General features: G+C 35.3%; 1 protein-coding gene across 4 annotated transcripts in view; it reads left to right on the top strand.

Annotated features, from left to right (window-relative positions):
• The window catches only part of RTN4 (reticulon 4), a 79,117-nt gene that overhangs the window by 19,755 nt on the left and 32,495 nt on the right, over window positions 1-26,867 (top strand). Inside the window, exons 2-3 of one of the 4 annotated variants that reach the window (XM_059187679.1) lie at window positions 6,880-6,936; window positions 7,614-9,998. The exons of 1 other annotated variant lie outside the window; for it this stretch is intronic. In XM_059187679.1, the coding sequence (XP_059043662.1) occupies window positions 6,880-6,936; window positions 7,614-9,998 (2,442 nt within the window). Of the gene's footprint in view, window positions 1-6,879; window positions 6,937-7,613; window positions 9,999-24,986; window positions 25,214-26,867 lie in introns of those variants that run through there. 2 more of the 4 variants (XM_059187680.1, XM_059187682.1) reach the window with 2 other exon arrangements.

The raw sequence follows: 26,867 nt of genomic DNA, 5'->3' as shown, positions 1-26,867 counted from the left end.
AAGTACTCATGAAAGAAATTGAGGAAGACACAAAGAAATGGAAAAATGTTCCATGCTCCTGGATTGGAAGAATAAATATTGTGAAAATGTCTATGCTACCTAAAGCAATCTACACATTTAATGCAATTCCTATCAAAGTACCATCCATCTTTTTCAAAGAAATGGAACAAATAATTCTAAAATTTATATGGAACCAGAAAAGACCTCGAATAGCCAAAGGGATATTGAAAAAGAAAGCCAACGTTGGTGGCATCACAATTCCGGACTTCAAGCTCTATTACAAAGCTGTCATCATCAAGACAGCATGGTACTGGCACAAAAACAGACACATAGATCAATGGAACAGAATAGAGAGCCCAGAAATAGACCCTCAACTCTATGGTCAACTAATCTTCGACAAAGCAGGAAAGAATGTCCAATGGAAAAAAGACAGCCTTTTCAATAAATGGTGCTGGGAAAATTGGACAGCCACATGCAGAAAAATGAAATTGGACCATTTCCTTACACCACACACAAAAATAGACTCAAAATGGATGAAGGACCTCAATGTACGAAAGGAATCCATCAAAATCCTTGAGGAGAACACAGGCAGCAACCTCTTCGACCTCTGCCGCAGCAACATCTTCCTAGGAACAACGCAAAAGGCAAGGGAAGCAAGGGAAAAAATGAACTACTGGGATTTCATCAAGATCAAAAGCTTTTGCACAGCAAAGGAAACAGTTAACAAAATCAAAAGACAACTGACAGAATGGGAGAAGATATTTGCAAACGACATATCAGATAAAGGACTAGTGTCCAGAATCTATAAAGAACTTAGCAAACTCAACACCCAAAGAACAAATAATCCAATCAAGAAATGGGCAGAAGACATGAACAGACATTTCTGCAAAGAAGACATCCAGATGGCCAACAGACACATGAAAAAGTGCTCCATATCACTTGGCATCAGGGAAATACAAATCAAAACCACAATGAGATATCACCTCACACCAGTCAGAATGGCTAAAATCAACAAGTCAGGAAATGACAGATGCTGGCGAGGATGCGGAGAAAGGGGAACCCTCCTACACTGTTGGTGGGAATGCAAGCTGGTGCAGCCACTCTGGAAAACAGCATGGAGGTTCCTCAAAATGTTGAAAATAGAACTGCCCTATGACCCAGCAATTGCACTATTGGGTATTTACCCTAAAGATACAAATGTAGTGATCCAAAGGGACACATGCACCCGAATGTTTATAGCAGCAATGTCCACAATAGCCAAACTATGGAAAGAACCTAGATGTCCATCAACAGATGAATGGATCAAGAAGATGTGGTATATATACACAATGGAATACTATGCAGCCATCAAAAGAAATGAAATCTTGCCATTTGCAACAACATGGATGGAACTAGAGCGTATCATGCTTAGCGAAATAAGTCAAGCAGAGAAAGACAACTATCATATGATCTCCCTGATATGAGGAAGTGGTGATGCAACATGGAGGCTTAAGTGGGTAGAAGAATAAATGAAACAAGATGGGATTGGGAGGGAGACAAACCATAAGTGACTCTTAATCTCACAAAACAAACTGAGGGTTGCCGGGGGGAGGGGGTTGGGGAGAAGGGGGTGGGATTATGGACATTGGGGAGGGTATGTGATTTGGTGAGTGCTGTGAAGTGTGTAAACCTGGTGATTCACAGACCTGGGGATAAAAATATATGTATATAAAAAATATATGTTTATAAAAAATAAAAAAAAAAAAAAATAAAATAAAAAAAATAAAAAAAAAAAAATATTTCCTGTCTTTTATAAATTAGTTATGGTTTTTATTGACCAGTTACTTTTGGTTGATGAGCAGGTTTTGAAATGAACATGTCAAGAAAAATATTCAATATAAGAGTGTGTGAATGTTAGTAAGATCATAATAGCCTATTTTAAATTGGACAAGTAGTAAGTTCAAAACTGATATGCCACTTTTACTTTTTTAAAAAGTGGCTTACTTAAAAAAAAATCTCTTCAGTGAACTTTAATTTTGGAATCAATCCTTGTGTGATGGAAATAATTAGTATTCAAAGTATATACCCTGAAACAGTCTAAATTTAAACTTGAGTAAGGAAGTGAAACTAGCATTAGGACCAACAATAAGGAATAGTTCATTTGGAAAAAGTGGTTTTATGAAGGGTATTCATCTTTTATACTGTCAAAAGTGTAGTGATTCTAGGCATTTTACTGAGGGTAATAAGGAAATAAATATCTATCTGATTATAGTGATAGTTAAATTATAATTTTCTAGCTTTGGCATTAACTAGCTATGTGACTTTGAATAAGTTACTTAGTTCTCTGAGCTTAGATAACTGGAAATAGAGATTAGAAAAATAAGGATGAGTGTGTTTTAAAAAGAAAAGTAAGGCTGCATATGGTGAATTTATTGGATGTGAGCATTCTGATATACAGGAGGTGGAAGGAGGGGTTTGATTAGAAAGAATTATGTTTGGTTAACAAGTCACTGAAATAAGTTTAGATAGCTAACTTGGGGGCTGTTTATTGCAGGGCTTAAGAGTTTCGGGTATAATTCAGTGGATAACTGGAAGCTTTTAAATGTTTTGTGCAAGAGAATTTACAGAATTACTATTTTTTAACTTTTTTATTTTTTAAACATTTTATTTATTTATTTGACACAGAGAGAGAGAGACAGTGAGAGAGGGAACAGAAGCAGAAGGAGTGGGAGAGGGAGAAGGTGGCTTTCTGCCGAGCAGGGACCCCAATGCCGGGCTTGATCCCAGGACCCTGGGATAATGACCTGAGGCAGACACTTAACGACTGAGGCACTCAGGCAGCCCTAGAATTATTCTTTTAGGAATATTAATTTGATGGTATGAGAGACTTAACAGAAGAGTTCTGGCTTCCTTTTTGCTTATTATTTAGTGAAAACTTGTTAGTTTAAATATGCCACTGTGGTATATTTATACTTAGCGTGGGTAGAATTAAGACCTTAATATTATTTTTTCTGTTTGTGCAGAATAGCACAAATGAAGTTGATGACTGAAGTTTCAGTTTCATCCAGTAGTTAGAATTTGACATAAGCATAGACCATAGAAAGAGGGTGTGTTGTTCACCTTTTTTGTAAACCTAGTAGTAGTATGTCTATATATAACATGTCTCAGTAATGTTACACTTTTAATATAGTGTCCCTGATTATAAAACAGTTTATTATTCACTTGTGAAGGTTAAGATCTTTTACAGAAAAAGGAAGACTAACCTAAAATCAGTGATTTTTTTCAAAGCAAAATAATTCTTTTAGCCTTAGAATTTGGTAGCTTATGATATGTGTTATCAATCAAAAATTTTTAACATCCTTAATTTTATTTAATAATATTTTAAAATTCTAAATTTATAAAGTCCAGGGAAGGAGGTACTGCAGAATGATTAAAGAAAAGAACATAGACCTGTATACTCTCTGAATTCAAATCTCAGATCCATCGTTTTTCAGTTTTGTGACTCTGGGGTAGTTACCCACCTTTTTATGCCTCTTTCTTTATTTCTGAAATGAGGATAACAGGAGGACCTAACTTTATGGAGTGGTTTGAGCATTGAAAGAGCATCTGAAATAAATGTGCCTGGCTAGCATTACTATCTCTATAAATATTATTATATTGGTAAAGTAGAAGCAAATAACCAAATATTTCAGATAATTAACAGGGTATTTGCTGGATCACAATTTACCTTAATTCAGGAAATCAAACTTGAGGGGCTGATAAAGAAGAATTTACACTGGTTGCATTTATGCATAAACTAATCCCTCCAAAAGATAAAACACATGAACTTGAGAGTTAGACATGTTTATATCCATGCTCTCTGGCTTCCTAGCTCTGTGACTTAGAGCAGGTTGTTTCTAATTCTTCCCCCTTTCTCCCTGGCAACATTTTGAAGAGGTACTGTTACTATACTTACTTTACAAATGAGGCACAGAAGGGACAAATAGTATCTTTCTCAAAGTCACACAGTTTTAATTGATGAATCTGGGATTTGAACCCAGACAGCTTGATCCTATGATCACTTTATGAGAAGTCAGAGCAATTCTTCTTGAGGGCCAAGTGGTAGTGACTTCTGTTTTTGTTTTGTTTTTGTTTTTTCTCTAAGTGCTTTTTGAAATGCAATACTTATTTCACAGTTCATTTTGGACTGATTCTCAATTTGTGATTTTTCTTTTTTCAAAATTCAGTGAATATTTGAAATACCAATTTGTAAATGTTCTCATTTGGCCAAGTGCCAGGAATATAGTTTCCACTAGGAGAGTGTCTGGTATTAGATAGGAATAAGGATACATGTTTAAAAATAAATTTTTGGCACAATTTTGGTTGTAGTTTGTTTTCCCTCTAATTTTAACAGTAACATGTTTCGAGTTCACTTTTGAAGAAGACTGGCCTCTGCATTAGTAATTTTTAATTATATTAAATAGATGAAAAAACAGCCATTTTGTTAAGGAGTTGCTACCTTTAATTTAAATGGAGCACCTGTGTAATTATTTGGTTCTGCTCTTTGATCCCCAAATCTCAGTTTTGTGTAAGATTATAATACATTATTTTAACTGAAAGGAATTCTCAGGTTCTCTCATCTTACAAAAGAGAAACTGTATTAAAGACGATCACATAGTAAGTTGTCTTTTGGAAGTGTGTACACACTGGGGCGTTTGGGTGGCTCAGTCTGTTGAACCTCCAACTCTTGATTTTCGCTCACATCATGATCTTGGGATTCTGAGATCAAGCTCCACATCAGGCTCAGAGCCCAGTGCAGTGTCTGCTTGACCCTCTCCCTCTGCTCCCCAATCCCTCTGCCCACATGCTCTCTCTCTCTTGTATAAATAAAATCTTAAAAAAAAAAAAAAAGGTGTATACACATGTGTATGTGTTATAAAATCTCATAAGGTGGTTTGACTTACTGATTTGCCCATCCAACCTATTGTTCTAGTTATAGAAAACCTTTTTAAATGTATACCATGGATTTTCCCCTCCTTACATAGTCTGAGAATCCTTCAGATACAGTATCATGCCCAGTATGGATTTATCTAAAATTTATATGATATTGTGAATTTAACTCTTATTCACCAAGGGGGATGACTTTGGGAGACATGTCCATGTTCATGATAGCCACATCTCTATTTTTTTCTATTGATCAGCCTTGCCTAGGTTGTCCTTCCAGATAGAAATGTCTAGATTTAGGGGCACCTGGGTGGCTCACTGGGTTAAGCCTCCGCCTTCAGCTCAGGTCATGGTCTCAGGATCCTGGAATTGAGCCCTGCATTGGGCTCTCTGCTCAGCAGGGAACCTGCTCCCCCTACTTGTGATCTCTGTCAAATAAATAAATAAATAAATCTTAAAAAAGAAAAGAAAAGAAATGTCCAGATTTATTAGGTCCTCTACACTCAAGCTATTTCAAATTGTCTTTTGCTAGAGTCCTTTCTCTAGTGTAAACCATAGAGGACCTTTAGCTCAGGATCTTCCACCTGCAGCTATAAAGTGACATTGTGCAAGCTTAATATGCCAATATGTAGTTTATTAGTTGACTCGGGCTGCCACATCAAAATACCATAGACTGGGTGGCTTAACCAACAGAAATTTATTTCTCACAGTTGTGGAGGCTGGAGAGTCTAAGATCAAGATTTAGTCAGGGTAGGTTTCATTCTGAGACCTCTTTTCTTTGCTTATCTCTGCCATCTCACTGTGCACTCACTCACATGGCTTCTTAATGTTGCTCCAAGAGAGGGAGAGGAGGAGCGGGGACAAGGAGGAAGTGTTGTCACACAGACATGAGCAAGCTCTTTAGTGTCTTCTCTTATAAAGGCACTAACCCTATCAGACTGTGGTCCTGCTATCATGACCTCCTGTAATCCTAATGACCTCGCAACAATTACAGGTTGTTTTTAACCTGTAAAATGGAGGATATTAATTCCACTTACAAGAAAAGCATTTTCCTGCATGTAAAACACTTAGAATAACAAGTATCCCTTGGGATGCCTGGATGGCTCAGTGGATTCAGCATTGGATTCATGATTTTTGGCTCAGGTCATGATCTCAGGGTTATGAGATCCACTTTAGGCTCTGTGTTGAGTGTGGAGCATGCTTAGGATTCTTCCTCTCCCTCCCTCTGCCCTTTTCCCTGATCATGTGTGCATGCTCTCTTTCTTGGTCTCTCACTCTCTCTCAAAAAAAGAAAAAAAAAAAAAAGAAAGAATAACAGGTATCCTTCAATGTTAATTTTAAACAAAACAAGACTGATGATAATAATTATCCTCCTAATGACAATTAATGTTTTCTTTGCAATTTGAACAGTGGTACATAGCACTAATATCCTCACAGACTAGTGTACAGTGACAATTGGAATGTTTTCCTTTAGAGATAGCCTGGAGTATAAGAACATATGCATGATTTTCTGAAAGTGTTCTTCTAAGCTGGACATATGCTAATAAAAAAGGATTAAGCAAAAGTAATTATTAATTTTATTCAAATGCATTTTTAAAAATTTTGGCCTTGATTAGGGCAAAAAAATTTACTTATCCGAAAATGTGAATAAAAGTTTGGATGGCATGTATTAACTGAGAAAAATAGTATCTTAAAATCACTTTGGTTTATGAAATTTCTTTAACATAAACATGTTATTGCCTCTTGAGAAATGATAGGTTCTGTGGATATCATTTAATCATCTTTGTAATATATATGATAATCTGAATTAATGGTACTACTGATAGTACTACTTTTTCTTTTCCATCTTGGCTTTTTCTTTGTAAAAGTTTTGTGTTAACTCATTACAAACTGAACCCTTGCTTGCTCCTCTTACCTTTAGTCTCCTTCAAACTCTGTCTTTATTTCTGCTGAGGTTATATTCTATTTGTTTTTCAGATGAGACACTTTTTGCTCTTCCTGCTGCATATGAGCCTGTGATACACTCCTCTGCAGGCAAGTTCTTTCTGCTAGCCTTTTATCCTCTGTGTATTCTAACCTTAACTCTTTAGTTTTATTAATTCTGTACAGAGTGGTTTGAGTTTACTAAAAATTAGCATGGTTCCAAGAATGTTTGTCTATTGAAAAAGTTGAAATTTATATTTTATATGTATGTCCAAGAGAGAAATGGACAGAACCAATAAATTGGATATATATATATATATATATATATATATATATATATATGGAATTCTTGGACCCCTGATTTATATTTATATATTGACTAGTCCTTTTTTTCAAATGCACTTATAGCTGAAAGGCTTTCATAGAAATGAATGCCACTCTTTAAAATTTAATTATTCGGTGTCTTTTCTGCACTGTCAAACTCTTCTCAAATTCTCTTTTGTTAGAAGTAGCTTTTCTCAATTGATTATACTTGAGATTTTTTTCCTCAGAGACTCAATTTTTGCCTTTTCATAGCATATAATTGGCTCTGTAGCCATGCACGTTTTATTGACAATAGCTTTAATTTTTTTCAGTAATGATTCAAGACTACTTGATTATTTGTTATTAACATTTAATTTTAGTTAACATTAACTCTTTACTAACCGTATTTTGAATCTGTCATAAAACTTGCATTAACTCTGAGAACACTGGCATTCTCTAACTTTCCTTTCTGTCCATGGTCACAGAAAAAATTATGGACTTGAAGGAGCAGCCAGGTAACACTGTTTCCGCTGGTCAAGAGGATTTTCCATCTGTCCTGCTTGAAACTGCTGCTTCTCTTCCTTCTCTGTCTCCCCTCTCAGCTGCTTCTTTTAAAGAACATGAATATCTTGGTAATTTACCAGTATCACGCACCGAAGGAACACTTCAAGAAACCTCAACTGAAGCTTCTAAAGAGTTCACAGAGAAGGCAAAAAATCCATTTGTAGACAGAGATTTAGCCGAGTTTTCACAATTGGAATACTCAGAAATGAGATTATCATTCAGTGGCTCTCCAAAAGCAGAATCTGCCATAATAGTAGCAAATCCTAGGGAAGAGAATGAAGATGAGAAAGAAGAATTAGTTAGTAATAACAGCCTTTGTAATCAACAAGAGTTACCCATAGCCCTTACTAATAAATCAGTTAAAGAGGAGGACAAAGTTATGTCTCCAGAAAAAACAAAGGACAGTTTCATTGAAAAGGGAATTGCAGCAGAAGCTCCTATGAGGGAAGAATATGCAGATTTCAAACCATTTGAGCGAGTTTGGGATGTAAAAGACACTCATAAGCAAGATAGTGATGGAGGTAATGTAGAGAGCAAGTTGGAGAGTAAAGCGGATAAGAAATGTTTTGCTGATAGCCCTGAGCAAACAAATCTTGAAAAAGATAGTGAAAGCAGTAATGATGATACTTCTTTTCCCAGTACACCAGAAGCTGTAAAAGATGGTTCAGGAGCATATATCACATGTTCTCCTTTTAACCCAACAGTAACTGAAAACCTTTCAACAAACATCTTTCCTTTGTTGGAAGATCATACTTCAGAAAATAAGACAGATGAAAAAAAGATAGAAGAAAAAAAGGCCCAGATTGTAACAGAGAAGAATTTTAGTACCAAAACATCAAACCCTTTCCTTGTAGCCACTCAGGATTCTGAGGCCGATTATGTCACAACAGACAGTGTGTCAAAGGTGACTGGGGAAGTAGTGGCAAACATGGCTGAAGGTCTAACCCCAGACTTAGTACAGGAAGCGTGTGAAAGTGAATTGAATGAAGCTACAGGTACAAAGATTGCTTTTGAAACAAAAATGGACTTGGTTCAAACATCAGAAGCCCTGCAGGAGACGCTCTACCCTGTGGCGTCTCAGCTTTGCCCATCTTTTGAAGAATCTGAAGCCACTCCTTCACCGGTGTTGCCTGACATTGTTATGGAAGCACCATTAAATTCTCAAGTTCCCGGTGCTGGTGCTGCTGCTCCTGCCTCGCAGCCCAGTTCATCCCAGCTAGAAGCTCCTCCTTCTGCTAAGTATGAAAGCAGAAAACCTGAGCCGGAAAATCCCCCACCGTATGAAGAGGCCATGAATGTATCCCTAAAAAGTGTATCAGGAATAAAGGAAGAAATGAAAGAGCCTGAAAGTACTAACGTAGCTGTTCAAGAAACAGAAACTCCTTATATATCTATCGCATGTGATTTAATTAAAGAAACAAAGCTCTCTACTGAACCATCTTCCGATTACTCAGAAATAGCAAAAGTTGCACAGCCAGTGGCTGATCATTCTGAGTTAGTTGAGGATTCTTCACCTGATTCCGAACCGGTGGACTTATTTAGTGATGATTCAATACCTGAAGTTCCACCAAAACAAGATGAAGCTGTGATACTTGTGAACGAACATCTCACGGACGCTTCTCAGTCAGTGATGGAACATGAAACTAAGGAAAAACTCAGTGCTTCACGACCACCTGAGGGGGGAAAGCCGTATTTGGAATCTTTTCAGCCCAATTTAGATACCACAAAAGATGCCTTATCTCCCGAAGTTTCAGCACTGGCCCAAAAGGAGAAAATTCCTTTGCAGATGAAGGAACTCAGTACTGCAGTTTATTCTGATGACGGTGTATTTATTGCTAAGGAAGCAAAAGTAAGGGAGAGTGAAACATTTTCAGATTCATCTCCAATTGAGATTATAGATGAGTTCCCTACATTTGTCAGTTCTAAAACTGATTCTTCTCCTAAATTAACCGGGGAATATACTGATCTAGAAGTATCCCACAAATATGAGATTGCTAATGTCCAGGATGAAGCTGGGTCATTACCTGGCTCAGAGTTACCTCATGACCTTTCTTTCAAGAATGTACAACCTAAAAAGGAAGATAAAGTCCATGTCCCAGATGAACCCTTCAAAGATAGGTCTGATATTTCGAAGGTGCCCTTACTGCCTCCAGATGTTTCTCCTTTGGCCACTCAAACAGAAATAGGCAGTATAGTCAAACCCACAGTTCTTGTGAAAGAAGCTGAGAAAAAAACCCCTTCTGATACAGAGCAAGAGAACAGATCACCATCTGCTATATTTTCAGCAGAGCTGAGTAAAACTTCAGGTAATCAGTCCATACATTGTTTTGTACTTTCTTGCCACCTTTTGACTTATCATGGAACATTCCACTGCATTTTCTGTAGTATATTACATTTATAGTCTCTAATATATCACATTGATAAGAATTCTTTTCTACGGTCTCAGAAGTTTTAGTGCTTTTTTTTTTTTTTTTAACTCCTCTTGTACTCTTTACTTGCCCTTGCGTGTAACTTTTTTTCCACACAATTACTCACTGCTCCTTTTTGTATTATACTATGGAACTAGAAGATTTTATTAGAATCAGCCTCATGTATTTCTATCTTTTCCTTCATTATTTGCTCATAGCATGAAGAGCAAGAGGTATTAAAACAAAATATTTTAAAATGTATTTACTATGGTTTTCTCAGAAATTACTTCATTTTAAATTTTTATAAAACCACATTTCTGTAACATGTCTCCAGTATTTCAATATACTGCTGTATTTACCAGTAATACATATAGAGTTAAGCATATTGAGTAGCAGACATTTTGTTGAAAAGTATAAATTGAGGTATGCTGTTAGGAATTCTTCTGAAAAGTAGGGATTGTCATTTTTTCTTTTGACGCTACATTTCCGACACACTTGATTTGTGTAAAGTGATTTGCACATGTGTTTTTTAATTAGCATTCTTAGCATTTTAATTAGCTTAGCATTTAATTAGCATTTTTAATTAGCTGTGTTTTCTGTAAAAATGTGTAGTGATTACTATTTATTGAATATACTTATGTTTTGGAGATGGGTGGTATTAGTGGCAGAGAGACAAGGTTAGAGATTGTTGTTATAGTCTTAAGAAGGAAGAGATTATGAATATTAACTCAGTGGGAAGAGAGTGGAGACATAGGACTTGATGTTTGATTGGATATGGACATGAAGGATAAGGAAAGAAGTTATAGATGATTCCAGGAATCCTGGGTTCCTTGTGTTTTCAAATGCATGTATGGCAGTATGAGAAACTGAATTGGAGATATGAGAGAATGAAGTGGGTTTAAGGAGAGAAGATAAAAAATTAAGTTTTGAATATTTTGGTATTTAAGTACCTATGAGACCTCCAAGAAGTGGTGGATATTAAATATATGAAGCTTTTGACAGAGACTTTGGCTGTATGTGTGTATTTATCATGGGCTCAGACCCAGTAATTAAAGCCAGGGATATCAACTAGGGAGAACCAAGGAAAAGGGGAAGCTTTAAAAGTGGAAGAATTGGTCAGCATTATCAAAGGCAAGAAAGCTTAGTTAAGATGAGGATTGAGAATCTGTCAAAAAGTAGGGAAGGTGTTGGCCTAACAGTGGTAGGTGGTGTGGGTGGGCAGGGCTAGTGGTGAGGAGTGAAGGAGACTTGAGTAAATGGATCCTAAATGTTGGCAGTTTTTAAGAAGTTTGAGATCCTGGGGTGCCTGGGTGGCTCAGTTGGTTGAGCATCCAACTCTTGATTTCAGCTTGGGTCATGATCTCAGGGTGGTGAATTTGAGCCTTGCTCAGTGCCTGCTTGAGATTTTTCTCTCTCCCTCTGCCCTTCCCCCTCATTTGCTCATTTGCTCTTGTGCTTGCTCTCTCTCAAAACAAAAACAAAAACAAAAGCAAAACAAAACCTCAAGATTGTGGAGATGGAGCAAAAATGATATCAAGAATAAGGTAGAGGATAGAGCTGAAGAAGGGCCTTTTCCTTTTACTAAAGATTGAAGGGAAAGTCTAAATAAAGGTGGTAGTACAAAGTCAGGAGGGGATGGGACAGGATGAGATCCAGAATTCAGGTAGAGGAATTGGCATATAAATAAGGAACATTGGAAGACATTGATTGTAGTTAATGGAAGGGAAAGTATAGGTGTTGATACTGCTAGTTTTTGTGGCTGGAAGTTAAGGGAAGTGTATGATGGTGTATGTTTATTCTTTAAAGCAATATGTTAGGTCATTTGCTGAGAATGAACTGGAACATGCTTGGGTGGAAGAGGTCTGTCTAGGAAAACAAAGGCTTTGTATGAAGAGTCTAATCAAGGTTGAAGGGTAGTCTGTATAACACAGTGATTTTTCTTTAATTGTGCCCAACATCCTAGGTGTAGGTTCAGTGAAGGCAAATGCTTATATTGATTCATACTTGTGTTTTGCTAGAGGGGCCTGGCCCAGTGAAAGGACAGTAGATCAAAGGAATTGAAGACAGTAGTAGTTTGATGTGATGGACTGTGGAAACTAAATTGAAGAATGTAAAGAAGAGAGCAGGGGGAGTTGATAGATGGTTGAATAGAAGGTAACAGACCTTGTGGTTCAAATTAGATCTAAGAACTAAGAGTAAAAAGAATAAAAATATGAACACAGAATGCTTGGAGGCTGTGGTCAAACAAGGTAGGATTGTGCATGTGTATTTGTTTTTTGGGTGTTTAATTTAGAATTCCAGATGGATTATAATGGCCAAAGTTTGGCAGTGAGGCAAGGGCTGATGTTGAATGGGGTGAAGGTTGTTAGAGCAAAGGTCAAACAAACCACGAGGCTGAGAAATTGGATTGCTCTCATAAAGTCACACAGGATAATGGCAGGACTTGGGGTGGAGAAGATTAGAAATTAGGGATAAAAGACTTTGGTAAAAGGGCAAATGGGGCAGCTGGCAGAATGGTAGATTGAGGCAGTAAGGAAAGATAGAGAGTGTCATAGCCGAGTAACTTGAACTTTGCCCAGGACCTCTGAGAACATCTTGAAGCAGCATTGGTGAGCTAAGAACAGTCTGACCTCTCCTCCTGTCATTCAGGTATGCAGGTATAAGAGAGTAGCCTCCATTTAGAGTTAATGGGAAAAGCGGTATCATCAAGGCAGAGCCAGGTTTTAGTGAAAGGAGGTACTGGCAGGAATATTCAGTAAAGAAGTTGAAGATTAGGGGAGATAGTTCACAGTGGATTTTTTTTTTTTAAACATTTATTTATTTTGGAGAGACAGAGGACACAGGGTGGGAGGGGCAGAGGGAGAAGGAGAGAGAGAATCTCAAGTAGATTCCGCACTGAGCGTGGAGCTGGACACAGAGCTCCATCTCAAAACCCTGAGGTAACTACCTGAGCTGAAACCATGAGTCAGATCTCAACCAGCTGAGCCACCAGGCACCTCTGGAATGAGGATTTTTAAACAGCCCAATAAAATGGTTTAGGAGACAGTGGTAGAAAGAAGAGTGAGAATCCCAGAGCAGCATGGTAATGATATAGTGTGGGTGAAGACCACAGACAAACACTGACTGATGTGAGCAGTGATTTATAACAGCTTGTGAAGTCCCACTTCTCTACTCAACATTTCTTCCCAGCGCTGTTAGCAGTGCCCTAGTAGATTGGAGCACTCCGGAGACAGCAGTTCCTTGGACTGATTTTACTAAACCTAGGGCCTATTACTGACTGTAGCCTAATAGTTTGGAATTAAGTAAGGGAAGGGACAGTGCCTTTGAAGGCTAAGTAGGGGTGGTTGAAGAAGTAAAAACAGTGGTTGAGCATTCTCTTTACAAAATAGTTATTGAAGTCTCTTCTCTGAAAAAAACTGTTAAAAAAAAAACTGTTACTCATGCTTCTTTTGCTCAGTCTTTTTGTTTTTGTTTTTTAGATTTTATTTATTTATTTGACAGAGAGAGAGAGATCACAAGTAGGCAGAGAGGCAGGCGGAGAGAGAGGGGGAAGCAGGCTCCCTGCTGAGCAGAGAGCCTGATGTGGGGCTCAGTCCCAGGACCCTGAGATCATGAGCAGAGGCTTAACCCCCTGAGCCACCCAGGTGTCCCTGTTTTGTTTTTTTAATTAAGTGTCCTAGCAGCTCCTTAGTGAATAGAAAACTCTTTGGATTCACCATATATATATATATGATATATATATCATATATATATATATGATATAGAAGTCATACAAAGGAGAAGTCACTGTGGTATAATAAAAACACTGTTGGTGGGGGCGCCTGGGTGGCTCAGTGGGTTAAGCCTCTGCCTTCAGCTCAGGTCATGATCTCACGGTCCTGGGATCGAGTTCCGCATCCGGCTTTCTTGCTCAGCGGGAGTCTGCTTTCACCTCTCTCTCTGCCTGCTTCTCTGCCTACTTGTGATCTCTCTCTCTCTCAAATAAATAAAATCTTCAAAAACAAAACAAAACACTGTCGGTGATGTGAGTTGTAGTCTCGGCTGTACCACTGACAACCACTTTATCTCTCTAGAAATAAATTTCCTTTTCTTTCCTTAAATCCCTTTCTTCTTATAGAGAAGGAATTTTATTTCTAGAGAGATAAAGAAGAAAGGGATTGAATTAGGTCCTTGGGACTTGTTGTTTCTTTGACTTTAATTTTAATAGACATCTTTTTTAAGCAGTGGATAGTTGCTTTAAGGTGCTTTATACCAAGCATTGTACTAGTTCTTTGGAAGAGGTGTGGAGGAAGATGAGGACTAAGACAATGTCTTGCCCTCGGGCAGCTTTCAGTCAGCTGGTGAAAGCAAACTGGTAAGGACATAGCTAAACATTGTAACATATATTATAAGGGTACAAGTGCTTCCCCATCTTCAAAAAAAACATGGTTAAGTGTACTGAAGTCAAATGTACCAAGAGTATTAAGAGACAAGAACATTAGGGAGGTTGTGTTCTCAGATGGCTAAAAATTTTATACCATCCCTAATTGTAATATACTTACGTGTGTTCTAAAAATTTTGGGGGTCATATTACTGAATATATAGTTAAATATTAAAGCATCGATAAATACTAAATAACAAAATACTAATTTCCTCAGATGATTTATTATTCAATTCTCCTTGTTCTCTTAAAATGACAATTGTTGGCAGAATTCAGTTTTAATTTTGGGAAGAAAGACTGATTTGTAAGAAGGATGAACAAGCTATTATGTAGGCTTTGATGCCTTACTGATAGTTTTGGATAAGATTTGTTAGGAAAAAAATGAATGCTAGTCTTCGTCTTCTCCCTTGATAAAGGCATTTTATCAAACTATTTTTAATAATAAAATGTAGGGGCGCCTGGGTGGCTCAGTGGGTTAAGCCTCTGCTTCCGCCTTGGGTCATGATCTCAGGGTCCTGGGATCGGGCCCCACATTGGGCTCCCTGCTCAGCAGGGAGCCTGCTTCCCCGCCTGCCTCTCTGCCTACTTGTGATCTCTATGTCAAATAAATAAATATAATCTTTAAAAAAATAATAAAATGTAAATATTGTTTTTTTTTCCCTCAGGTCATAATTAACATAATTTTTTTCTTTAACTGTATTTCATTGTTTAGAGGCAGGTTTTGATGATCTAGGCTCAGCATTTCATATATGTTCTTTCTTTACTTCGAAAAATTTGTAGCTAAAGATTTATGGTTTCCATTTCTATCTAAAATACATTGATTTTTTTGGTACTTTAATTTTTTAATTTTCACTCATTTTAAAAAATAGAACAGGTAGAAGGTAAAATATTCTGATAATTGTGTACATTTATACTACATGTGTACAGACCAAGATAGTGAAACTTCTGAAAAAGAATAGTTAACTAATAGGAAGCACTACCACATGACAATTGAGATGCTTTCCTTAGATGATGGCATGGAAGTTTGGCATAGGAATGTCAGGTTAGGGATATAAGTATATAATGATTGTAAGTGGAAGTTCACCAGCACAAAGTAAGGTTACAGAGAGGTTAGCTCTTCCTTGGGATATTAAGAATGCCTCTGCAGAAGAGATGATCTTATGGAAGTTACAGATAGCAAATGTGAGTGGACACATAGGCCTGTTCATTTATATGAAATATGATAAAAAGTTTTTGAGGTTCTGTTTTGGTATCTTTAGGGCTGGTGTATGTGTACGGATGTTATGGTCAGTATGTAGAAACCTACTTACTTGCATCTAAGGACATAGTGGATTTGCAGACTGGTTGTGGGTAACAAAGTGAAGGTTTTTGTTGGAACTAAACTGAAACACCAATCTATGCGAAACAAGGGTTTATGATACGTTAGATGCTAAATTTTCTGTGACTAGAATTAAGTAGAATTAAAATAAACTACAGTATCATTTAGAAGAATTTTTTTTAAAGGACAGTGCTTTTTAAAAATAAACTTTTATTTGGAAGTAACATCAAACTTAATTGCAAAAATAAAAATGTGCAAAGAATGTCTTACTATCTTCATCTAAATTTAATCTATTAACATTTTCCCATTTGCTTTATCAGTTATGATCTCCTTGTATAATTAACTAGATATGGATACCTAAATACATCCTTATTTTTCCTGAACCATTTGACAGTAAGTTGCATACATTGTCTTATCCTTAAATTCTTCAAAAAAGATATTTTCTTATGTAACCTCAATACAGCTATTAACTTCAAAAATTTCCATTGATAAAGTACTTTTTTTCTAATTTACCATCCATATTCTAATGTGATATTTAACCTAATAATGTGTCCTGTATAGTGGCCTCTACAAGATCCAATCTAGGGCCAAAATTGGCTTTTAGTTGTCATGTTGTTTTCTGTTTTATCTGTTACATTTCCAATATTTTTCACTTACGACATTACGACATTAACAGTTTTGAAGAGCATAGCTCCTTCCCTTTCTCCCTTTTTAATAGAACATTCTAAATTTTGCATTTGTCTGCTTTTTCTCAGTGATTAGATTGAGATTATGGATTCATAATGTTAAGTTGGCCAAATGAAGATGATGTAGTATGCTTTACCTCTCTCATAGTATCATATCTGAAGATACCCATTATTCATAAGTCCCTCATTAATGAAGTTAGTTTTCACCATCTGGTTAAGGTGGTTCCTCATTTCTATACTATATGATTTCTTTCTTTTTTCTTTCCTTATAGCTTATAAGTAGTCTGAGGGGTGGTGTTTCAAGACTATGCAAATATCCTGCTCCCCATCAAAATTCCTTCTTAGATTTAATGTCTGTTGATGATTCTTGCTTGATTCAGTCTTGAACATGAAGGCTGCAAAATAATAAATTTGGAGGGAGCATTGGAATTGAAAGATTTAATGTCTGTTGATGTTTCTTGCTTGATTCAGTCTTGAACATGAAGGCTGCAAAATAATAAATTTGGAGGGAGCATTGGAATTGAAAAATTATCAGTTGTCTATGGCATTCTGCTGTTAGCAAGAGTCCTCCTTTTCTGTGATTTTAATTAGTTAATTACCAATACAGATTTATGAATTGCTCTTTTCCCCCTAGTAGTTTGTAATTCATTACTGTACTTAATTTGTTTGGTTGTAAATTGTCCCAGATTTGGAAGGGCCCTGTTAAGTTGGCTAAAGAATGTACAGCTATCCTTTTTTAGGGAGGGAGCAGGAAGCACTTCTTTCTAGCATAACAAAATGTAGGCTCATCTTATGCCTACTCTGTCCTGGCCTGAAATCAATCATTTCTTGAAGGATCCCTGATTGTTTTTAGTTGGAAGTAGTAATAGAGATCAAGAGCTGGACCCCAATACTCCTTGCCTTCTTGAGGTCTTCCCATTTTAGCCTTTCAGTGGACAGAGGTAAAAAAGGCTTACTTACAAACATAAAGTACATACAAATAAACCTAAGCACATACACATACTTGTATTTGAAATTGTGAGTTCACACAATTCATACAAATACCTCCTTTTCTGATCCATTCCCAGAGGATTATTTCTTTCTTCCTTCATTTCATATTTGTTTGTTCCTTCTGTAACGAGAACCCTGCTGCTAACTCTACCAGTACATTTACTCATTTGCTTAATTCTCTGATATTTCTAAATGGTTTTAGAATGTTTTCTAATATGATTATAGTAGACACAGTAAAATATAGGATTATTTTGCAAATCTGCTGCCCCAGCCCTCCAAGATTGCATGTGTATAGTCAAGTACAAGTTACTTCGATTAGTTTTTTTTCTCTCTTCTTCCTTTTATTTTCCCCAAACTTAGTGTGGTTACAGTTAGAATATATATGAAATATAGTTAGATTAATTTGTCTCAATTTGCTCTCAGTTTTTTTTTTCTTTCTGTTTTGGAGGTTTTTGAGACTTTTGAAAGACTGAGAAAAGAAACTGAATTCTTACCATTTTACCTGGCTATGGGAGACCGCTATTTATAGGAAATCTTCTAACCATGAAGCAGTTTCATATATATAGTGTCCTTCATAATCTGAAGGAAGGAACCATTTTATGGATGACAATACTTAAGTTTGGGGCTTAGTCTTGTTTCCCAAGGTTACTCAGTAAATTATATAGTATGCACAATGCTTTTGAAGTGTGTTCCAGACATTGGGCTAACTTTCTTATTTATATTCTTATTAATTCCACAAGGAAGATCTTTTTCCCAGTAGGTGAAGAACTGGGATTCCAACTTAGGTTTTGTCCCCTTCTCAGTTGTTTTCCATTTTTGGAATGCATGGTTAGGCCTAAATTTAGCAGGCAGCAAAGGTACTTTTCTTTTATTATATACCTTTTGTGTTGGGGCATTAACCAATGTAAGACATTTTTTAAAAGTCAAGAATATTGTTTATCATGTACATTTTCTTTCATGATTTTCCATAAGTAGGGGTATCAAAATAACACTTTTGCTTGCATGTGGAGACTGAACACTGTCTTCTGAAGAGCTGCTATCTATGTTGTTGGTAAGCTATTGGTAAAGAAAGGTTCTAATAATGTCTCTTCCAAACCACTGAGATCATCACTTAAATGATAGTGATTGCTTAATATGTTTGTTGGTTGCTTGGTTTGCCAGTAATGCACAGAATATTTTCTGTTTGTAAATGAATATAGATTGTGTTTTGCTGGAGCGTAAACCACCACCAACCTGATTGGTCATTCATTATACTTAAACTATGTGTATCTAAGAATAATCAAGTAGTATTGCCATTTTAATGAAAGACTAACTTAAGAGGGGCCCATTTATCTAGGTAAAGAATTGAAAATTATCCTTTGCAAATTTATATATGCTTGTTATATGTGTTGATGAATAAGAGCTTTATTTTGATAGTGTTAATGATTTAAAACTTTTCTTACATTAAGAATGTAGTATATATAGCCTTTGACATTTCTCAGTAAAGCATTATAGATGTTAAGGTTTTAGTTAAAATGTATTTTTAGTGAGTGTATTTAGGACACATTTTGATAATTATTAGTTGGACTTTAATTATGACACTGAGCAGTTAATCTGATAAAAATAAGAAATTTAAGTAGCCTGAAAAATTAAATGCTTAATCTAACAAATTGAGTAGAAATGCCTTTAACTGGAAATCTGTTAGTAAATTTATGAGATAGCTAAATTAGAGACAGACCGTTATTAACGGAAGACTTGATTGTATTTAAACAAATATGACTTAGTGTCAAATTAATGGGGATTTATTTAGTGCTTACTATGGGCCCAGTACAGATTGAAAATAATTGTGAATATGTGCCATAAAAGAGAACACTAATATAGTGTGGTTGAAAGAACTTCATTTTGAGCATCTTATAGACCTGGGTTCTAATCCTGGCTTTATCAGTGATCACAGGGTATGACGTTGGGCAGATAGATGCTTTAATCTATTTGAGCTTCAGTGCTTTCAATAGTCAGAATTTGTCTGAAGGGCCTGCCATCCGTAAAGTCAGACCAACAGACATGAAACAGTGTGCAGTAATACATGCTTATTGTACAAATTTGAGAAGTAGAAAAATCTATTGAGATGGAAAAAACTTATAATCATACAGCTCAGACATAATTGTTAATACTTTAGAATATATTCTTCTAGTCTATATTTTATGCATATGGGTACATTACAATGGAGTGAAAAAAACAAGTGTTTTGCCAAATTGGGATCATGGTCTATACATTGTTTATAGCTTTAAAAATATGAGCAGTATCTTATATAATGCTGACATTTCCATGTCATTATTCTGCTGCATGATTTTTTAATGTTTGGTGTTCCTTGGTATTGCATATAATTTGATTAGTTTGCTATTGTTGGATTCTTAGATGGCTTCTGACTTTTAAATTTATAAATAATGCTGTTACTATACTCTTTATATTTAAATATCTTTTATATATTTGAATTATTCTTTCCCATAAATTACTGGAAATAAACCCTAGGTAAATGAATGTGAGCATTTTTAGGAGTTTTGACAAAAATTGGCTGCCAGAAAAGTTGTACTAACTTCCCCCTACTAAAGTAAGAAAACACCCATTTCTCTATCACCAACAATTGTTAATATTTATTCTTTTGCTTATTAGATAATATTTCCACATTATACAAAATTCAAAGAGCACAATGACAATAAGTCTTCTTCCTGTCTCAGCTAATCACCTTATACTCCTTCAGAGTCCTGGAATGTGCTTATTTTTTAAGTATCCTTCTAGACATTCTGTTTTTGGCACTTAAAAAACAAAAACAGAAAACCTTTACCAGTTTGTAGGATGAAGGGATATCTTGCAGTTTTGATTTTTGATTATTAGTGAAAATGAACATGTTCTACTTATTTATTGGCTATTTTTATTTCTTCTGTGAATTGCCTGTTCATACCCTTTGCCCATTTTTAAATTTAGATGTTTCTCTGTTTTTGATTTTATGAGAAATCTTTACAAAGGATGAAAACTCCTGGTATGTTACAGTTTTCCAAACAATTTTTATTTTACTCTACATTTTAGTGGACATTTTCAGTTTTCACATTGGAAAATATCCATGTATGTATTATTTTATTTTTATGCCTGATTCTTAACTATTTAAAATTGACTTTGAATTCTGGTCAGAGTTCAAATGCTTTCTTGGTGGTGGAGTTGTTTTTCTCTTGCCATCATATTCTGATCTTTAGTTGCCTGGTATCAGGCAGGAAGAGTCTGAAAATTGAGAAGACAGTTTTTGTTGGATTGCATGCCCAGATTTTAGACAATCAACTGGATGGGTGTTGGTGCCATCTAGTGTTGGATATAGTTAATAGGTCTACAGAATGCTTTATAATTGATTATATGGAATAAATTCAGATGACCAGAGGAATTTAGTAAGTTGTAGATATTTACTTTACATTAACAAATGACTTTAAAAATAACTTTATAAAAGGGTTTTGACACATTGTACTGAATCAAACAAATGCTTGAGTCATGTTATTTTGAACATGGAATGACCTTAAAGGTTCCCCCAAACCTGTGTAGTTTGGAGAAACCTTACAAGTTTTAAAAGATATGTTCAAAGACTAGTGACTATTAATTTTTTTATTCTGAATTTTAAAAAATGCTTTGGATCTTTTGGAATATGTACATTTATTTTAGATTATAATACATGAAGCTAGCATTTATTTAGTTCTTACTGAGTAGTATATCACTTTTAATTTCTCTATGGATTTTAGTATTTGTTTTTAGCAACTTATATGAAATTGTTTTTAGACTTTAAAATACTCCTTTTTTTTGCCATTTGAACTTGTGTTGTCATTCATTTTCTAGACTAAAGTCTTTCTCCATGTTTTCAGATTCACTTTAGTAGTTAATGTTGAAGTGCTGTAATTTAGTCCATAGAGGGCATTATATTACAGCTTATGGTATTAAACAGCATTGTTTAATGAGACATATGTTTAGTTTATATTTTGTATAGCTTAGGATAATTAAATTTTGAAATAAGTTTAAAACTCCTCTGTAACTATAATTCTTTATTTTAAAAAATGAATCTTGTTTTCTGTTTCCAGAGAGTAGATAAACTTATTTTAGCTATCAAGAATTGTATACTGGCAATCTTAGAGAGTATCACTTTAAATCCAAATGACCACATCTTTTTCATTAATTCCCTTGATTTCTAAATATTATAAAAAAACAAACAAAAACTTGAATTTTTCTGGGGTTCAGAAGTAGAGGAAGGAAAGAAATGGGAAAGGAGGAATATCTTGGGAAGGCTGGCTGGAGCGCTTACAGCTTACATATTGCTTCCTGTTCCAAAGTACAGTCTTCAGTCTGAAATCCTGCCTCTTAGGGAGAGAGAGAGAGACACAAAGACACACACACACACACATATTCTCTTTTTCTCTCTCTTCATGAGAAGGTTATAGAGAAAGGAATTTTTTTTTCTTTAGTAGGAATTGATTTAATCATATCATTTTCCTACTAAAGTTAAGTGCACTAAGAAAATGAGTGTTTTGATGTGAGATATGAGGAGAAAAGAAATCTAGAGCATGTTGGTAATTTTAGAGCAGGATACCCTTTGGAAAGGAGTTAAAGTCGTGCTTGAGGAGGTTTTCATTTGTTTTTGTCATGCTTTGTCCACCAGGGATGTGGATATTGAGGAGTGAGAAGTCGCCAAACATGAACTTTGGAAAATTTTAAAGTACTATGTAAGGCTAATTTTGCATTTTAAAAAAGAGAATGTCTTCCATCACCCTCCCCCTGCCAATCTTGTGTGGTCTCCTCCTTTGGAAGCTTTACTTTTAACGTAAAAATAGGTTCCTGTCCCAAATAATCAAAGTGCTGTTTACACAAGTTGGGATGTATGTTCTATTTGAAAACTGTCCTTGAAATAATTCATTTTAAAAAACAAAATATTAAATATTTGACGGAAAACAAAATAAATGAAAGAAAGTTTTTAACAGATTTATGTCCTTTATTTGTCTGTTATGTTGGATTTAATGTGGAGTAGGACTACAAACTATCCATGTATAAATTTTTCTGAGCTGGAGTATAATGGAACTGTGTAGCAAAGCACGGTAATATATTTGTGTGTGTGTGCGTGCATGCACTTGCACACTTGTGCATGCTTATACTTGTTTAAAAAGGTATTGGGTTATTCTCTAGAATTGAATGGCCTCATATATGCACTTTCTTAAATGTGTTTTATGTACCTTATCTCCTACTAGTTTGATTGTTATTTGTAGCATAATAATAGTGTTAAATAACTAGGACTTATATAGGGCCTACTTTTTGTCAGGGACTATCCTAAGGCCGTTTGCTTATAATAATTCATTTGATCCTCACTAAAAGCATAGTTCTATGGCTTTATGTTTTTAACAGTTTTGTATCATCAGGCTTTTAAATTTTAGTCCTTTTTTTGCTTAGCTAACCAAACTTAAAATAACCCTTCTCAAACTTTTTAAGAAAAAAAAAAACGGGCAAAATGTCAGTTGATTTGTAGTAGTTAGTTCTTGCTAGTTTAATAGTTCAATTGCCAAGACTCTAACAATTAAAGAATTAGGTATCAGTATGTAAGATCAAACTTCAGGGCTCCTGTTTTAACTTTTAAATCTTCCAGGGGAGCTTTTTTTTTTTTTAAGATTTTATTTATTTATTTGACAGAGAGAGATGACAAGCAGGCAGAGAGGCAGGCAGAGAGGCAGGCAGAGAGAGAGGAGGAAGCAGGCTCCCTCCTGAGCGGAGAGCCCCATGCGGGGCTCGATCCCAGAACCCTGAGATCATGACCTGAGCCGAAGGCAGTGGCTTAACCCACTGAGCCACCCAGGCGCCCCTCCAGGGGAGCTTTTAAGTATATTCAGTGTTTAGATGAATGGTTATTATTATCACATGTTCTTGCTCTCTGAGACTGTTTTTAAATGTTTTCAATCAAATCAAGTACCAACAGATGTGAATAGTATAAGTGGTAAATACCTTTGTCTCAAGAAATCTCTTTTTTCTCTCCCATTTGTGCAGTAAACTCTGACTTGAAAACAGTGTTTGGGCACTGTTTTTGAATGCTTTATTCTAATGCTAAAGTATTTATATGTCTTCACAGTTTCAAGGGATTTGTTGTTAGAGATAGTATTTTGGAAATATTTCAGACTTAACTGAATAGTTTGAGATTTCAAAGTATTGTATGGAGAAGCCAGATATTTTCAGCTGTGGTATGACTTTGTGACAGGGTTCTCCATAATAGCACATTATATATATGGGTCCAGTGAATAAAAATTTAAATTAGATACTAATTTTTGAGCTTAGAATAATAGACTCTCTTTAAAAATTGCTTTGCTTTATCCATATATGGAGTTAGAAAGGCAGACAGAAAGAACTGAGTCATTGACCAGACCACTTCTGATTCTAAGGATTTTGCAGAATTTTACAGTAAGTTTCAGAAAATATTATGCCAACTTCATTGTAGCTATATCTCAGAAGTGTGTACGTCTGTACATAGGCCATATATCTTATAGTACTTCATCCTGTCACACACTTTAGAACATTTAGCGGATCTCTCATTAAATATATAGCTTGGTTAAATGCTAGCAACAGTTAAGCTAATTGTGGAACATTAGTAAAGACATAATATTCTGCACTGGAATGAATGCCAGTTTTAGAAAGTTGAGCAAAAATTTTGAAAGTTCTGCACATAGATTTGTTTTTGTATTTATCAGTAAAATTTTGGTTTAGTCTTATGTCATTTTCCCAAGGCAAATGATATAATTCGCACATGAATATTTCTCTTCAAGCTAAGAATCTATTAATAGTACTTACAGTAATGTTTAATAGATTATTGAAAGATTGAGTTGTAGCAGGTGATGATTAGGAATATATATTTTTAAGTCTCTGATTTCCATTATTGTAAAAGAAGAAATAGCGTTGCATTAGAAAGATTAGACTGCTGAGATTGAATAAAACCATTTTTTTCTTTTGAAGTAGCATATATTCAGTAAATATTAATAATTTGATTTCGTGATTCTCCACTCATAGCCTCATGAGGGTGCAAATGCTGAATGTTTTAAGCCTTAGTAAACTCAGAGGAGAAAGTACGAAGAGATTCAGCATTTCCCAGGCTTGAAATTTAAGCTATTACCCCTCTTTGGATTGGTCCATTTTTATCTTATTAGGTAACTATTGATTTTAGGGTTTTAAATGAAACTGAAAACCAGTGGCATCATTCACCCACTGTGAAAAGAAAATGATTTCATACAGCTGTAAGTGCGTTTCAGATATATTCAGTGGTTAACTCTGACAAAAGACCAGCTCTCTTTTCTTCCCTTTCTTTTTGGTAGCTTGCCCCTCTCCCTGGAAAAGTAGCTCCCTTTGGTATGAGCAACAAGCAAAAGACTAGAACAATAAACACACAGGAGGAAGGCAGTCGTGCCTGAGTATTAGTAGCCTAGTTACAGATTGCACTGCGTCAGTCTGTTCCACACCCAGAAGACGTCAGGTGACTTCAGTTCTGCTGCAGTTGTGCAGCGGAGACTGCAGACTTCGGTGGAGGAAACGGGTATTTCATGTCTCACAGGGTAGATTTGTGCAGTTAACAGCTTTTCTGTTGGTATGCATAATTGATAATTGCATCTGGAGGGCAGATCGTGACAAGAGATGGACTGTCAGAAGAAAAATTGGAAGGATAAGGGTATATGTACTTTTTAATCTTCTATTCAGTTTTTTTTATGTGACCAATAATATATTTCTGCGAATAAGCTTTGCAATTTTAGATGTATTTTGGATTGAAAATGGAGCCTATGAAAGCTTTAAAAGTTAAACATTAAAAGAGCTATTTCATGTGTTTTTATATGTGGTTGTATATGAGAAAATCTCATGCTGTTCTCTCACTGGCATTTGATTTAGGCTTTGCAATCCTGTGGTTGATTAGGTTCTATTCTTTAATCCTATTCTTTAATCTTGCACATTGTCAACAGTATCTTTTAAATGCATTTCATTTGTTGGTCACTTTAGTGCGATAAATTTATATAGCTGTCTTTCTATTACATAATGACATATTTTCTGTGACTGTTTTGCTTTAAAGCTGATTTGGTGTAGTTGAAATTCTATCCAAGATTTTTTAAGTAGCAGGATACTGCGTTTGCAGTTAAGCTTGTTTCTTCTTTGGAAATCTGATTGAACCTTTACAGTCATTACCAGTCACATTTTAAGTAGATTATATTTGTGTATATCTTGAAATCATTAAGATGTATACACAGCAGTTTTAAATGCATGTCTATATTTAAGTCTCTAACCTTTGTCCTTGTAATAACCAATCAGTGATCTTAATCCCCTTTCCTCCCCCTTGAAAGCCCAGCAGATCCTTTCAAGTCTCAGTGGGTCATTGTGTAAGAATGTAGGCCCCTAAGTGCTAAAATGTTGACTGTAATGAATATTTTAAAAATATTTTATGTAGATGGGTAAGTGTGCCATTTTTTTAAAAAAAGAGGTGACCACTTGTAATAAATTGTCTTAAAATTATTAGAGCTATTTTAAGTAGTCCAAGTAGACATTACACACCACATTTAAGTTTTAAAGTTTTTTAAAAATCTTACTTCCTTCTGTAGCAGAATTGTTTGCAGAATTGGTAATAATGTTTCTAAAAGCAATATGTGGAGCTAATTACAGTAACATTCATAACATCCTTTTAAAAATCTATTCAATAAAGAAATGTGGGGGAAAGGCGAGTTTGAGATTGAGTTCACATTGAGACAAAGATTTTTATAGTTGCAATTTAAAGACTAGAAAACAATATAGCTTTGGATTTTTACCTTTGTGATTTCTTTGTATGTAAATTTAATGAGGAGAAGAATTTTTATTTCTTCATCCTTCTGACCTAATGAAAGGTGAGTTGAAACACTAGTTTTTGATAATTAAAATTTAGCGTAATGATACCAATACAATAAAACAAGCTTTAAAAATAGGCAAAAAGTTACATTAGGGTCTACTCTGCAGATGTTGAGGTTCTGTATTAATAATTTAAATTTTAGACTATTTAATAATACCTTAAGTTATTTATTTGCTGAAATTTATGGATATTTTGTGACAGGAGAAATTAAGATCTAATATAGCCTGTATTGTGCCAGAAGTTTATTTTGATTATTTAGACACTAATTATAAAATCACATTTACTGTTGGATATCTCTGGAGAGCTTCACATTGTATGTTAAATGGAATGGCCTGATATTTTAGTGCTTGTCTTTGGCTTTTTTGCTTGGTACCTATTTGTCTGATTTATTGGTGAAGTTCTATTTTACTATTTATCAGCAGCTAATTTTAATGTAGATTATAGATTACGACTTAAG

The sequence above is a fragment of the Mustela lutreola genome, chromosome 9 (assembly GCF_030435805.1).
Source record: "Mustela lutreola isolate mMusLut2 chromosome 9, mMusLut2.pri, whole genome shotgun sequence".
NCBI classification, from domain to species: Eukaryota; Metazoa; Chordata; class Mammalia; order Carnivora; family Mustelidae; genus Mustela; species Mustela lutreola.
Note: the sequence above shows the minus strand (reverse complement) of the source record. Positions and strands in the feature narration are given on the sequence as shown.